Source organism: Vipera berus, assembly GCF_964194415.1.
Source record: "Vipera berus genome assembly, chromosome: 6".
Taxonomy (NCBI): domain Eukaryota; kingdom Metazoa; phylum Chordata; class Lepidosauria; order Squamata; family Viperidae; genus Vipera; species Vipera berus.
The window spans coordinates 76,464,263-76,479,418 of record NC_138208.1 but is presented as its reverse complement, the minus strand read 5'-3'; the positions used below and the strand labels follow the sequence as shown (position 1 = coordinate 76,479,418).

Here is a 15,156-nt window from a genome sequence, read left to right as displayed (position 1 = left end):
TTGCATAACCGGAGGTAGTATAAAAATTTATAGAAGTATATACCGAGAAGGTCAGATTTATAGAAATATTGATGTAATAGAAAATTAATGTTATCATACCTAATATAGATATTGAAAATCTAAGGAGAGGAGCTGCTCGGACATTACCCCTGAATTGTATCGGAAGAGGAATGGGAGGGAAGAAAGGAGTGGAGAGAGGGAAGAGAGTAGAGGAGGGGGAAGGAAGTAGAAAGGTTAGAGGAAAAGAGGAGAAGTGGGGAAAAACGGGAGGGGAGTGGTGAAGGAAAGAGGAGAGGAGAGGAAGAAGGGGGAAGTAGGAAAGAAAGGAGAAAGGGAGAAAGAAAGTAGAGAAGAGGGAAGAAAGAGAAGGAGGGTGGATACAGTGAAAGGGGAAATGGGCGAGCAGCACCCAAACTTACGTGTATGTATCTATGTATTGTGGTATATTTGTTGACTTGTTTGTGGAAGAAATGGAAAAATAAAAATGAATATAATCAGAAAAAAGAAAAAGAAAAAAAAGGTTTTGTTGTTAACTTTACAACCATGAAGTAGCATTCTTGTAATTCTTCGGATGTTTGTTTTCTGGTGTGGCCTGCCTCAAAGGGCTGAAAGGTGCAGGGTCAGGCAATTACATACAATAACAGTCATCATGTCTGGCAGAAGCCTAGGTTCCTATGTACCCCAGTCTGCATCCTTTGCCAGTTGTAAAACAATTTTTGTCAACAATCAAAAGTACATATATGCTCTTCTCCAGGATTTATTCAAGTGTGAAATAGCATTCCAGAAATACAAGGATGATCTGGCAGCATTCCCAGCACTTGGGTTTCCTATTTACAAACTTCTTTTTTACGCTGATATCATGATCAAACAAGAATTGCCGCAGGAGTTCTGCCACAGAAGCATAGAGATTAATTTGCCCAATGGGCTATTTCCCCTTTCATGCTCAACTCACTTGTACAAGGAGAAGCAATATTAACCATGCAAAAAAAAATCCTCCCTGGTGACCCACTCTCGCTGTAGTGCAGGGGTGTCAAACTCAATTTCATTGAGGGCCGCATCAGCATTGCGGTTTCCCTCAGGGGGCCAGGTGGGCGTGGCTAGAGTGCATATGGCCTACTGGGTGGGCGTGGCCAGCTCTACATCGTTCGCATCAAGGGTGCCTATGGGGGCCTGGGCAGGAGTGGGACAGATCTGAGGGTCTCTGGCAGAAGGAGGGTCTCTGGGTCAGGGCCAAGGCAGTGGGGGCCGTTCCCTCACTGTTTCCAGGATGGCTTCACGGGCCACATGAAACCACTTCGTGGGCCGGATCCGGCCCCCGGGCTTTGTGTTTGACATGTCTGCTGTAGTGGTTCCACATGCTGTGAGAATACATCCTTAACTGCTCTCCATTTCTGCTGCTTGAGTAAAAAATTTGATTCACTTTTATAAACTCTCTGGGTTATTGTCTCCTGCTCACCAATGTTAAATCTAGCCGCCCTGTTTCCATGGAAGAAACATGGAAACATATCTAAGAAACATATCTAAAAGGCTGCCACAAGGAAGTGGGGTGGGTTTCAACCTATTCTCCAAAGCCCCTGAGGGCAGGACAGGAAGCAAATGGAAACTAATCAAGGAGAGAAGCAACCTAGAAATGAGAAATTTCCTGACAGAACAATTAATCAGTGAAACAACTTGCCTCCAAAAGTTGTGGGTGTTTCAACACTAGAGGTTTTTAAGAAGAGATTGGACATCCATTTGTCTGAAATAATAATAATAATAATAATAATAATAATAATAATAATAATAATAATAATAATAACAACAACAACAACAACAACAACAACAACAATAGCAACAACAACAACATTGGCATTGACAAATTCACCATTAGTCAATTGCAAAAGGCGGCCTTACTAGGAACTGCTTCCATCCTGTGACGATATCTGTAATACCATCAAACATCCATATCTGCCTATCCCAGGTCTTTGGTAAGGACTTGATAGGTAAAGGTAAAGTTTCCCCCGCACATGCGTGCTAGTCGTTTCCGACTCTAGGGGCCGGTGCTCATCTCCATTTCAAAGCCGAATAGCCAGCGAGGATGTCTCCGTGGTCATGTGGCCGGCATGACTGGATGCCAGAGGCGCACGGAACGCTGTTACCTTCCCACTGTAGTGGTCCCTATTTTTCTACTTGCATTTTTACGTGCTTTCAAACTGTTAGGTTGGCAGAAGCTGGGACGAGTAAGAGGCGCTCACTCTGTTACGCGGCACTCGGGATTCGACCCGCCAAACTGCCGACCTTCTGATCGACAAGCTCAGCATCCTAACCCACTGAGCCACCGTGTCCCTATAAGGACTTGATAGGTAGACAAAAATGCCAAATTCAGTCTGAACATCTGGCTGACTGCGATGATCAATAACAACAACAACAACAATAATAATGTTGGAAGGGACCTTGGAGGTCTTCTAGTCCAACCCAATAGTGTAGGGTTTCCTGTCTGAGCAGGGGGATGGACTAGAAAACCTCCAATATGCCTTCCAACTCTACTATTCTATTAAGAGCCGAGGATGTGGAAGAATCTTGGCCATGAAATCTCTGCTGATATGAAGAAACCCCATTATAAGAAGCCACCATGGAAATATAAGTCACTGGTGCCACCTCTACCTAGAAGAAAAGGGCCCCAACAGATTTCTTCCCTTTTAGTCCTGAAATCTGGGACATTTCTGCCTTGCGTTTCTGCACAAGTTGCGGAAATTTTGGCATTGCTCCATGCCTGTAAATTTGTAATCCAACAAATATATGTTTTCCCGAAAGTAAGGCCTACTGCGAAAATAAGCCCTAGTTCTTGGGCTAGGTATTCACCTAAAAATCAAGCTAGGGCAGGGGTGGGAGGTGTGGATCTGTCCCCCTGTGCCCCACACCCACTTACTTTGCAGCCAGGGCTCTCCTCGCCGGCCCATTTCTGCAGTCAGGCCTGCATTTTGCAGTCAGAGGCTTTCCAAGAAGGCCACTGCAGTTGAGAATAGAGCTATGGATTCAATCCATAGCTCGGTTCTGCAAGAGATCTGCACTGAGGACTGAGCTATGGATTTAATCCACAGTTCGGTACTCATCTGCGGAGGCCTTCCGAAAAGGCTTGACTGCAAAATCCAGGCTGGAATGCAGCTGCAGCATGAAGCTGCTCCTTTGGCCCAAGAAGAAGTGGGCCGGCTGGGTGGGGCTGTTGGTGCCTGAGGGGAGTAAGACATCCCCCAAAAGTAAGACCTGGTGCCTCTTTTGGAGGCAAAAAAAAGACCCAGTCTTATTTTCGAGGAAACACTGATGTGTGTGTGTGTGTGTGTGTGTGTGTGTGTGTGTGTGTGTGTGTGTGTGTGTGTAGGTAGGTAGGTAGGTAGATAGATAGATAGATAGATAGATAGATAGATAGATAGATAGATAGATAGATAGATAGATAGATCGATCAGATCTGGTAAGCATGCGCCTAGCTTGTTTGCCTCCCTATCAAACATTCTTCCTGAATCCCATGGACTACTGCAGCGGTTAAAATTCTTGGAGACTCTTCTGTTACAAACAATGATTTGCTGATCCATTTGCTGGTTCTCAGTGCTTCTGAAATCACCATGGAGGGCTTTCTCCTCACCTTCCAACTTTCTAAGACTTAATATTTTTGAACACACAATACCTGAAGAAATTTCATTCAAAAGATGAACTCTGCCTAACAAAGGTGGACTTTGGCATTCACCAAACAACTAATCTGTGGCTCCTGGTCAGTTGAGCAAATACACAATGAGGTATCAAATGCTACAGCATGGCAAATATACTTCCCAGATTGTATGCTCTGCATATTTAAATGATTTGAGTAAAATGAATGTCTCAGACAGAAACCTCCCTATCTGGACATTAATAAATATTATTGGCCTCTACATCCCCATTCTGTACTCAGTGATAATGCAAGGTGAATCAGCCTTCCATATTTTTTCATGTTTTTTTTATTCATTTTTCCATACAAACAATAATAATTTTTCAACAAATGTGCTGTCTGAGTTTACATCGCTAATACATTTTTAATTCCTAATCCTTTGTTCTTTCCTCTAGCCAATGGTAAAATAAATCCCAGATTTGATAATAGTCCGTTTCTTCCTTTTCTTTCAATCTCATAGTCAATCTGTCCATCTCTGTGCATTCTAGTATTTTTTAAATTATTTCTTCATCTGATGGTATTCCTTCATTTTTCCAGTGTTGCGCAAATATAATTCTTGCTGCTGTTGCAACGTGCAGGGTCAAGTATAAGTTTTGTTTATTAGTCTTTTCTGGCATTATACCTAATTAAAAAAAAATATTCAGGTTTAAAATCAACATGTTCTCCTAACTCTTTTCTAGCCAGGTATGTATCTTTTTCCAATAGTTCTTTGCTTTATCACATGTCCACCAAACATGATAATACGTGCCTGACTTGTGTTTACATTTCCAACATCTATCTGACATATTTTTAAACATTTTTGCTAACTAGGCAACAAGCATTTCTCCTCGGTATCCAGGGTTAATGGGGGATTACAATGGTTTCCAGACTTCTGCAAGCCATAGTCCTGGATCCTCCAGATCTGGCAGAGGAATTACGTGAGAAAGGATTGCCAAAAGATTTGGACCTCAAGGTCAAATCCAGTGGACAATATTTGGAGGGGAACATCTGGGCAAGTAATGATAGCAGCGTTCCAATATCTCAGGGGCTGTCACAAAGAAGAGGGAGGCAAGCTATTCTCCAAAGTGCCCGAAGGCAGGACAAGAAGCAATGGATGGAAACTAATCAAGGAGAGAAGCAACCTAGAACTAAGGAGAAACAGTTCCTGACAGTTAGGAACAACCTGCCTCCAGAAGCTGTGAATGCTCCAATACTGGAAGTTTTTAAGAAGAGACTGGACAGCCATTTCTCTGAAATGGTATAGGATTTCCTGCCTGAGCAGGGGGTTGGACTAGATGACCTTCAAGGTCTCTTCCAACTTTACTATTACGATTATGATTATTATATTGACATACTGATAAAGCAATATCTTGAGAAAAGGGTTTAGGTACTAGATCATGTAATTTCACATGTAACAAGGACAGAACTGGAGAAAATGAAGACTTAGATTTGGTTATTAGTGGTTTCCCAAAGACATTAAGTCAAGCTGAAGCACTTGGCAAGAGATGTTAACTCAGGGATGTCAAACTGCCGGCCCGCAGGCTGGATGTGTCATGGCGAAACCATGCCCATCCCATTGCGGCAATGGAAAAAAAGTCACGATACGTCGTGAAATGTCACGTGATGTTGCGAGTCTGACACCCTTGTGTTAACTGATAGTACAGAGCAATGGGATAAGTCAACTTATTTTAGCCTTTCATTTGACAACATCACTGGTTCTATCACTGATCCAAACAGATGGAGCCTGGCTGACTGCATGTCAAAAGACAATGCCCCAATCGCCTCCCAGATTCTCCCACCAATACAGTGCCTCCTTGGATGGAGATCAGTATTGGAAGTGCAGCACAAAACCTTCAAAATCCTCCCTGAGATGGATACCTCTGTTCTAATAGCCTACCTTAAAATGTAAATAACTAGAACTTTTATTCCATCCTTAAATTTTGCATTTGTTAAAATGAAAATGATATGGTAATATTTCCCATATTTGTAGGGGGACACTGTTTTTAAAGTTATTTTGTAGCTCAAAGTATTCCTTTTCTCTAGCATTAGTAATACCCAGACCTATCTTCCAGTGATTACTTCCATCTTAAAGGAATCTTTGTTCCATCATTTTCATGAAGAATTTTTTAAAGAAAATACACATCAACCATAAAGTGTCTTTAAAAAGAACCAGAAGCAGACAAGATATTTGAGATATCTCAATGCTTGGATTCTGGATAAGCTTTTGCCTGAACATCAGATATGATGAGGTGATCCAAGACTGAATGACAATGGTTTCTAGGACCGCAACAGCTGGAAAAATTATTATCATGATGTCAAAACCGTTCAGGGATGCCTGTGATCACCCAGAACAGGACTCTAATAGAAGTCGAACATAAAACAGTTGTGTAATGTGGATGCAAAGAAATTTAACATGATTATAGGCCAAATTAATAGACAGAAGCACAGTTTCAAAGTCAGGGGAATAATAACTCTATTATATTCTGGACAAGTCAGAGTCCATTGGAATTGGACAGCTGTAATAAATTTAAATATATGCATACATACATTTTCAGGAATCAAAAAACTCACTTGAGTTGAGCAGGACTGTGGATAACTTCACAGACATTCATGTTGTTTTCTTGGCAACACACTACTGGTTTGCTGTTGCCTGCTTCCAGAGAGTTTCCTGCACTTTTTAACCCAAAGCCCAGAAATTTCCTGATGGTGCCCCATCCAATGATTAACTAGGTCCATTGTTGCTTAGCTTTTTCAAGGTCAGCTAAGAACAGCTTGGTGCTGCTGAATTTTTTTTCTTCTGTCCAATTCTCAGAGTTTGCCTGGATAAGACCCTGCAGTTTTCTTGGCAAGGTTTTTTGGAAGTGGTTTGCCATTGCCTCCTTTTTAGGGCTGAGAGAAAAAAAACTGGCCAAAGGTCATCCAGCAGGCTTTGTGCCTATGGCAGGACTAGAATTCACGGTCCCCTAGTTTTTAGCCTGATGCCTTAACCATTACACCAAACTGGTTCTCACTGTATGGGAACTAATACATTCATTTTTAGGCTTGCACTTTAAGAAAACCGATGATGAATAGCAATGAGAAAAGATTTAGCCTCGAGAAGTAAGGATGAAAAGAGAAGGGTGTGGACTAATTGGAATGATTACACTATTCAAATATTTGAAGGACAATGTGAGACAACCCCATATTATGGGGCGGAAAACACTTTGAGTACTTGTGATTTATAACTTTACAGATATAACCTCTGAATAGATACACATCCTGCATTTTATTTTTAAAGTATACATTCTTTAGTTGATTTCTTTTTCTTTTTCACGATAATCCCTCTCAGAACTGGGCAAATTTGATTTTGTGAGGTACAATAAACTTCATCAGATTCTCTGTCAATTGTGCTTTTTAAACTTCTGCCTATAAGTATGTCCTTTGGGAAAAGTGAAAGTTAAATGATCTATGGGGGGGAGGCCTTTTAAACCTCAAGACTATGAAATGTAATGAACTTAAAATTAAACACACATGATCTAAATCAAACTAATTCAAACCAAGAATACTTTTGTTCAAAGATTTTGTTTTCAACTTTATAGCCAGGCAAATATTTCTTTGGCTCCTGAAGATGCAAACAATGTGATCATAAATGATAATTTATGGGATTTGCAGCTGGAGGTCAGAAGCCTAGCATAACTATGCAAATCCAAAGAAATGTACGTATATTAGTTTCCCATATAATTTTGTCATTTAGCCATACTTATTATTTCAATTCCAACCTTATTTATAATGATTTTTATACAGCTTCTCAGAAAATCTATATTAGCATTTTCATCTTAGCTTCTCTGAAACAGTGACTTTGTGCTTACAGGCCTAAGGTAAGCCACCCATGGGGTTACACCAGGGGTCTTCAAACGCGGCCCTTTTATGAGTTGTGGACTTCAACTCCCAGAATTCCTCAGCCAGTGTGTCTGGCTGGGGAATTCTGGGAGTTGAGGTCCACAAGACATAAAAGGGCCGGGTTTGAAGACCCCTGGGTTACCCCTTCCCCTTGAAAAAACCCTGCTGTCTTTAGAGTGACTCAGCTAAGCCCCAACAAGGGTCTTTAAAAATAATAGTTAAATATAGCAGTATAATGAACAGTTACCGGTACATGAGTTTCTGCAGCTATGTTTCTGGGTTATCTGCTAATCTGTTGCTCATTAGAGCCTGATGTTTTGACAGTGCACTTTATATTATTTTGGTTTTAATGGAAGCTGCTCTGGAAATTCTGTATGTTGAAGGAACACCAATTATCAATACAGAAAAGAAGTAACAACTGATATTTTTTAAAAAGCCTCTAGCTCACTGTAGTCATGGACTGAGAGAACATACCAAATCACACAGTATTCTCATTCTGATTGCTCTGTCATGGTTTGTGACTGAGAGTATGTTCTACAAACCTAGCCAATAATGGTTTATTCAATAAGTTATTATTAAATATTCTGTGGCTTAGTGAAACATAAACCCAAACAGTAAGACTTTCCCATGCAAATCGCCAGGGAAATAATTTTAGGCAGAAGGGCTGAATGCAAAGTTTCTCCTTGGGATTCTGGATCCCTGGAACCAGCCCTAATAACCATCCCTGCATGAAGCCTTATATTGAGATCATGTCCTTTGGTGTCCCTCTTGGGTGGAAAACATAATTTTAAGAGACAGCAGGGAAGGGGCAGAACTGCTGCTTCTAAAGGTTTACAACCAGGATTATGCACAGAGTGTGGTAAAAAGAAGTCAAATTGGTGGCCACAATCGTAATTCAATGATCCATCTATTTTTTTTAACAGATGGAGCTTTAATCTTACCACGGTGGCTGCCATCTTTACTTTTTGTGGTTCTAACTATCAACTCCAGCACTGGATAATTTATGGTGTTATTCCAAAGCCAGACTTGGATGGATAAGAACTGGTCCCAACATTACGAATCCGGAGCTGGAAAGTGACTCATTGCTGTTAGTGATTGATTTCTCTTGGTCTTTTTAGGGGCTGCCTGGAATAACACACACACCAAGAGGGCCAGCCTTGGGCCATCTGCACTCCAACTCCCTCTAGCTTCAGCCTGTCTTCTGCCAAAAGCTGGCTTGATCTGTGCCATGAACCCAGTGGTACATTTGCAGGTGTCCCTGAATTGCAATGCCAGTGACTTCATAGGACTCAGCTGGATCCAGAAGCTCCAGAGACATGTAGTCATGGATAACATAACAAGGAGGAGCATTCAGCATCTTGAAGACAATAATGGCTTTGCATGCCACTGCCTCCACCAACACTACCAGTCTCCCTCCTCCTCCCCCATTCCAATGCTCCAGCCAAAGCGAGAGTTGGACTTCAGGCAAATGAATAGCAGGTCTGTTCCAGGAGCTGCACTTTCCCTCCCTCAGCAAATGCTCTGGAGAATCCAGAAGGCTACCGAGACGTGATCTCTTATGTGGGTTCAAGAGGACTAAGGAGAAAACCTGGGGAGACTGAAGATGGGATCGGAAGGAGAAATGATCAACCTTCACGTAAGTGTTTCTTGGCCTTGAACCAAGAGAGAGGGTGGGTAAGGAGCAGGTCCTAATTCTTCTTCCTCATGATTCCTTTCCCATTTTGTTCTGTCTTATTTTGATGCTTCTTCGTTGTTTTTTCTCTTTTGCTTTCCTGGCTCTCTCATTGGAGCTGATAATAGGATCTACAGCCTATGTTCTTCTCATCCAGGGATTGATTAACTTGCACGGATAATAAAGCTGAGAGGCAGGGAGATGAAAGGAGAACTATCAGGGCTTTCTTAAAAGGACAAGCAAATGAAGGTAGCCTCATTTTTTTCCCCCCCTACCAGCCGGAAAACTGTGATTTCACCTCTGCTCTTTCTCAAAAAGCTCCTCTGGGCTTGATTAAGAAAATGCTCCCGAAATGTTTGTAGGAATAGAAATAAAGCAATACCTAAGCAAGAAAAGGAGAGAGATGAATGACCATCTAGGATTCCTGAGGAAATGCAACCTCTTCATCCAGCCATAACTCCTTAGTGTTAGTTTGACAAGGAGTGTCTGCTTCCTCAACTTGGCATCCCTTGAAAGGTTGATGCTTTTGGTCGATGGGCTGAATTTTAAGGGAAAAAAAAAATCTAACCAGAGAAGTACCCAGCAAAGTGAAGAAAGGGAGCATTCAGCTTAAGAGAAGAACGGTAGGGCATAACACGACTTTAGGATATACTGAGGTTGCAATTAGGGTTACCTGGTTTTGGCAGAGTTAACCTTGTCTCCTAAGGAACGAGGAAGAAATAAATCTACCCACTTGCAAGCAAACCTCAAATAACCATCTGCCCCCCCCCCGCCCTGTCCCTCCCCCCCAAAAGCAAGTACCATCAAGGCAATACAAGAAGACAGAAACCATGGGTTCACTTCAAATGCTATGTGAGAATACAACCTTTCAATGCTACCTTGAAAAACTTTCTTCAAGTAGAAAACAACTATATCAGGGTGAGAGGTTCTAAGTCCTGTGGTTTTTTTATTGCCACAATAGCTTTCTACTTTTAGGAAAGATATTTTTAAAAGGAGATCTTCCAGATGGGCTCTCTTTATGGACTTAATTTCATTGCTTAGGCCAGGGGTAGGCAACCTCGGCTCTTTTATGACTCATGGACTTCAACTCCCAGAATTCCTGAGCCAGCTATGCTGGGAGTTGAAGTCCATGAGTCATAAAAGAGCCGAGGTTGCCTACCCCTGGCTTAGGCCCTTACAATCCACTGAAATGCAAACTAACCATTCCATCAAATTCATACAACAATATGTTTATTTACTTACAAAATGAGTAAGTAAACCTAGCTGAGCGGTTGAAAGAAGCTGCTTGTTCATCTCCTTCTGTTGCAGGCCTGAATATTCAGCTGTATTCCCAAAGGATTGATTTTTGGGGGGCCTGGATAGGTTCTTTAATCTGGTCATGGCTTTGAAGGCTAACATGGTGTTGAAAGAAAAGTCTTCATCAGGGTCTATTCCAAGCTGGGAATAAACAAACTGGAGACTGCTTTAGAAAGAAGGTTGTAGTTTATTGAAGAGGAGAGCCAGACAGAAAGATGGCTCTGGAAAAAGAGAGACCACATGTAGCTGAGAGTGTTGGGTTTTTATACTTCTTGAGCTCTTGAGGTTGTTTCCTATTCCTGTTTGAGGCTTTGTATTTCCTGTGTCATGTATTTTGACCTGAGTCTGAGTGTGCCCTTTTTGTATTGGTGGGTTAATCCTATTATGTCCCCAATAGAGTTTGGGTGGGGTATGTAGATTTTAGGGGTCTTTGTCTTTCTGAATGGATTATTGAATTTGCATTTCTAAAAGCTGGCTTCTGCCTAGTTTCTGCTTGGGGGAGAGGGGCTGGGGCTGGTTTCTGTCTTTTTAAAGAACTTCTCCATTATTCCTTTGGGGAAATATATTCTGCCTTTTTAATATTCCCCCCAATTTTTCTTTCTCTGGCTTTTCAATGGCTTTTGAGACATGAAACCCCTTCCAGGATATAAGGTTATGCCTCTTCTCCTCCTTAACAGGGAGAGTCTGACTACCATTTGTGCTATATTTAATACTTTGGGCCCCCAAATTTGAGCTGCAAAAAGCCAAATGACCACTAATGGCAGCAAAGAAGTACAGATAACTGGAATCTCTGTTGCCACCTTTTAGCTATTTGGATTTTTGCAGTCTAGATCCGACAGCTCTAAAACATTTTGCTTGGAGTGTTGTGTGTTGCTGAGTTGATGAGTACTTACAATGCAAATGAAGTTAATACTTTACTGGTTGGAATCTTTCAAATGGAATACATCTCACTAGTTTTTTAAAAAAATTCCTTTGCTCTTGGCCTGTTTCTAGGCCTCTTTTTGGCATCATAAGGACCACATTCTTCCACACAGATCTGCACCATCTGCTTTTTTCACCAGGTCCCTATACCATTGGAGAGGAGATGTTTATGACCAGCAAACATTTGTCAGAACCAAGTAGGTGTTCGTTTAGAATATTCTGCCTCAGTGTATATGGAGACTTTCCACAGGCCCAGAATCTAATTCTACACACAAGCTGGCTTCAAGGCCAATAAGTTTAATTTTGTTTTAAGGCTGCACTATAACTTACAATATTGTGCAATGTTTGCTCATTTGTATTTTGGGGCTGAAGAACAAGACAGTGAATGCCCTCATTAAATGAATGCAACAATGATTATAATATAAAAATCTGTGTTACAGACTGCTTCCTTTTTTCAGAATGATTGTTTTCGGAATTTCCTGTGGAAAGGCAATGACATTAAACAAGTTAAATCTGGATATGATCTGAATTCCTATAAATAGGAAACATAAAATATGTTTCCAGGAGATTTTTTCCCCAGCTCCAGGTGCTCGAATCTTGATGAGAAAGAGAAGTCGTCCTTGACATAATACCTGTATAGCAGAATAATCATGTTCAGAGCAACGTCCTTGCAATTTATCAGATCTACAGAACCAATTATGCCAGAAGGCTGTTGCCTACATGTCCTTCCTTGAGAGCATCTAAGAACCATCTGGTTGGTCACTCTCATTAATGCTCCCAGTCTGGGCTGTGATGCCACCACTCATGTAGTCAGGGCATGCTAGGGAAGGGCACCAAGCATTAGAGGGCAGAATTGAATCTATTATAAAATCTGACTGCACTTTCTAAAGGAGGCTGTTGCCTTCAAGTGTGAGGGTGGCACTGGTATTTTTACTATTTCGTTATTTTATCTTAAAAGTATGTTATAATGCAATTCATGATAAATTGGACTGAGAAACCTCTTATCTATCTATCTATCTATCTATCATCTATCATCTATCTATCTATCTATCTATCTATCTATCTATCTATCTATCTATCTATCTATCTATCTATCTATCTATCTATCTATCATCTTCAATCTATCCAATCTATTCATCTATCCTATCTGTCTGTCTATCTATCTATCTATCTATCTATCTATCTATCTATCTATCTATCTATCTATCTAATTAATTTAATTTAATTTAATAATTTGATTTCTATACCGCCCTTCTCCCGAAGGACTCAGGGCGGTGAACAGGGCAATACACAATAAAAATCAGATACAAAAATTAAAAAACCATTAAAAACCAATTAAACATCATGCCCATAAAATCAATACATATTAAGTTAAAAACTAATTTTAAAAACCCAACCCCATCCCGTCAGACCAGGCCAGCTTGTTCGAAAAAGAATGTTTTAAGATCGCGCCGGAAGGAGCGAAGGTCGGGGGCCGTCCGGAGCTCAACCGGTAAGCTGTTCCAAAGGTCTGGCGCGCCCACAGAGAACGCTCTCCCCCTGGGGGTCACCAATCGGCATTCTTTGATCGGCGGCACCCTGAGGAGGCCCTCTCTGTGGGAGCGCACTGGACGGAGGGACGTTGACGCCGGTCGCAGGTGTTGCCGTAGGTAATCCGGACCCATGCCATGAAGGGCTTTGTACGTCATAACTAACACCTTGAACCTCACCCGGAGAGCAACCGGTAGCCAATGCAGCTCGCGGAGCAGAGGTGTAACATGGGAGTATCGGGAAACTCCCAAGACGACTCGCGCGGCTGCATTCTGCACCAGCTGGAGTCTCCGGGTGGACCTCAAGGGCAGCCCCATGTAGAGAGCATTACAGTAGTCTAGACGAGAGGTCACGAGCGCATGAGTGACTGTGCGCAAGGCATCCCGGTCTAGATAGGGCCGCAACTGGCGCACCAGGCGAACCTATCTATCTATCTATCTATCTATCTATCTATCTATCTATCTATCTATCATAATCAATAATGAAGAATATGAATATTGCATTTCTGTCTCTTCAAGAGGGGGAGGAAATAGCCCTTCTGTCTTTTATCTGAAACAGCTAAAATCTTGGTTAATCCTGTCATAAAACTCATCCAAGTGAGTTTTAAACCCAGGTACAGATAGCCCCCATTTAGCAACCACAAGTGGGACCAGCAACCTGGTCATTAAGTGAAGTGGTGGCTATGTAGTAGTAGTGCTTATGATCTAACCTCAGCTTTCCTTGCTTTACAGACTTGCAAAGGTCATAAATGCAAGAATCGGTTGTAAAGTTACTTTTTCATTCTCCCTGTAATTGCAAATGGCTGTCAAATGGGACAGTCGCTAAATGAGGATTCCCTGTATGTTGTGAATACAACTCCCAGAATTCCCTTCTGCAACACCAATTGGGATTTCTGGGAACTGCAGCCCTAGCCCTTCATGAGGCTATCAGCTTTGGAAAGCTGAATTAATTTCTCTTTGCTGATTTAAAGTCCAATTTTTCCGTGGAGCCCAATATTCTTTTTGAATGATAAAATTATGACTCACAATCTATGCTTTGCAATTGGCCTTGGAAGGAAAGAATTAGCCAGAAAATGTTACATAAGAAATAAGATTGAGAAATTTAAAACTGTAGAAATACCTGAGTGAATAAATTGCTTCCTCCAATCTGTTGCTTTCCCCTTAGGAAATTGAAGAAGTTGCTCATTTCCTGCAAACAGGAAGAAAAAGGAACTTTATTCATAGAAATAATTCTTTGCATGCCTGCCAGATTTGTCCATACACTGGGAATAAATATGGTGACCAGCCTCACAAACAGATGAGACTATTTATTCTCAAGCATTTTACACCTGGGAGTATCTATCTGCTCAATAGTAATTATTTTTGAATTGCAAACAGAAAACTGATCCATAGGTTAGCATTTGTCATGTTAGCTGGAAGTCATATATTCTCTAATGCAACCAAATCCATATTGAACTCATTAACCACTTAAGGAATTTCCTAATTTGACAAGATATAGTAAAGTAATACATATTAGATTAAGAGTAATATCAAAGTGCACAGTCCAGGGTCTAATCAAAGTAAGCACTTCAAAAACTCAAGATTAATATAATAATTCCTGGTCCTTGCAGTATATGTAGAATTGCCCTCTGTGCTGAAATGAAATCATTGAGAGAGTTAATTATAGAACCTCATTCTGTCTAAATTGAAATTGATGGGATTAAACAATCCTTGATTTTGGCTGGATTGTCCAAACATTCCATTTTCCCCTATTAAGCAAGTGGAAAGAGTGAAAAACCTCTGCAGGTTTGTTTGTTTTACAGTTTGTACGTGAAGTTTCAACTTTTCTTTACGGTGTGGTATCTAACAAATATCCTAAAGGTGTTCAAAAGTGCTAAATCTGAATGCTTAAAATTAATAACAGGATTTTAGGCATTTTAACAAAGGGTTGCCATATTTTACAGCACCTTATATGTGTGAAAATTTGTAATGCATCATGGGGTGGCAGATGGGAGGTTAATGCCCGACTGCAAGGTTTTATTCGCCAAAACTAGGGCTAAGGTGGTTAAGGCGATATGTTTGCTGTCCAGAACGTATCTGTCACTCAGTATTAGAAAAGCACAAAACATGTTTCATCAACTCTGGGATTTTCCAGACAAATCCAGACTGAAATGTACCCAAGATTAACCCAGACCCTTTTGATAATTTCCTGGTCTGTTTGT

The 15,156-nt window shown here is 41.1% G+C and overlaps 1 protein-coding gene across 1 annotated transcript in view; it reads left to right on the top strand.

Moving 5' to 3' along the window:
* Window positions 1-9,068: 9,068 nt before the first annotated feature.
* Window positions 9,069-15,156, top strand: part of NINJ2 (ninjurin 2) — a 79,677-nt gene continuing 73,589 nt past the window's right edge. Inside the window, exon 1 of the mRNA XM_081332045.1 lies at window positions 9,069-9,173. Coding sequence (XP_081188171.1) covers window positions 9,141-9,173 — 33 coding nt within the window. The 5' untranslated portion in view covers window positions 9,069-9,140. The remainder of the gene's footprint in view (window positions 9,174-15,156) is intronic.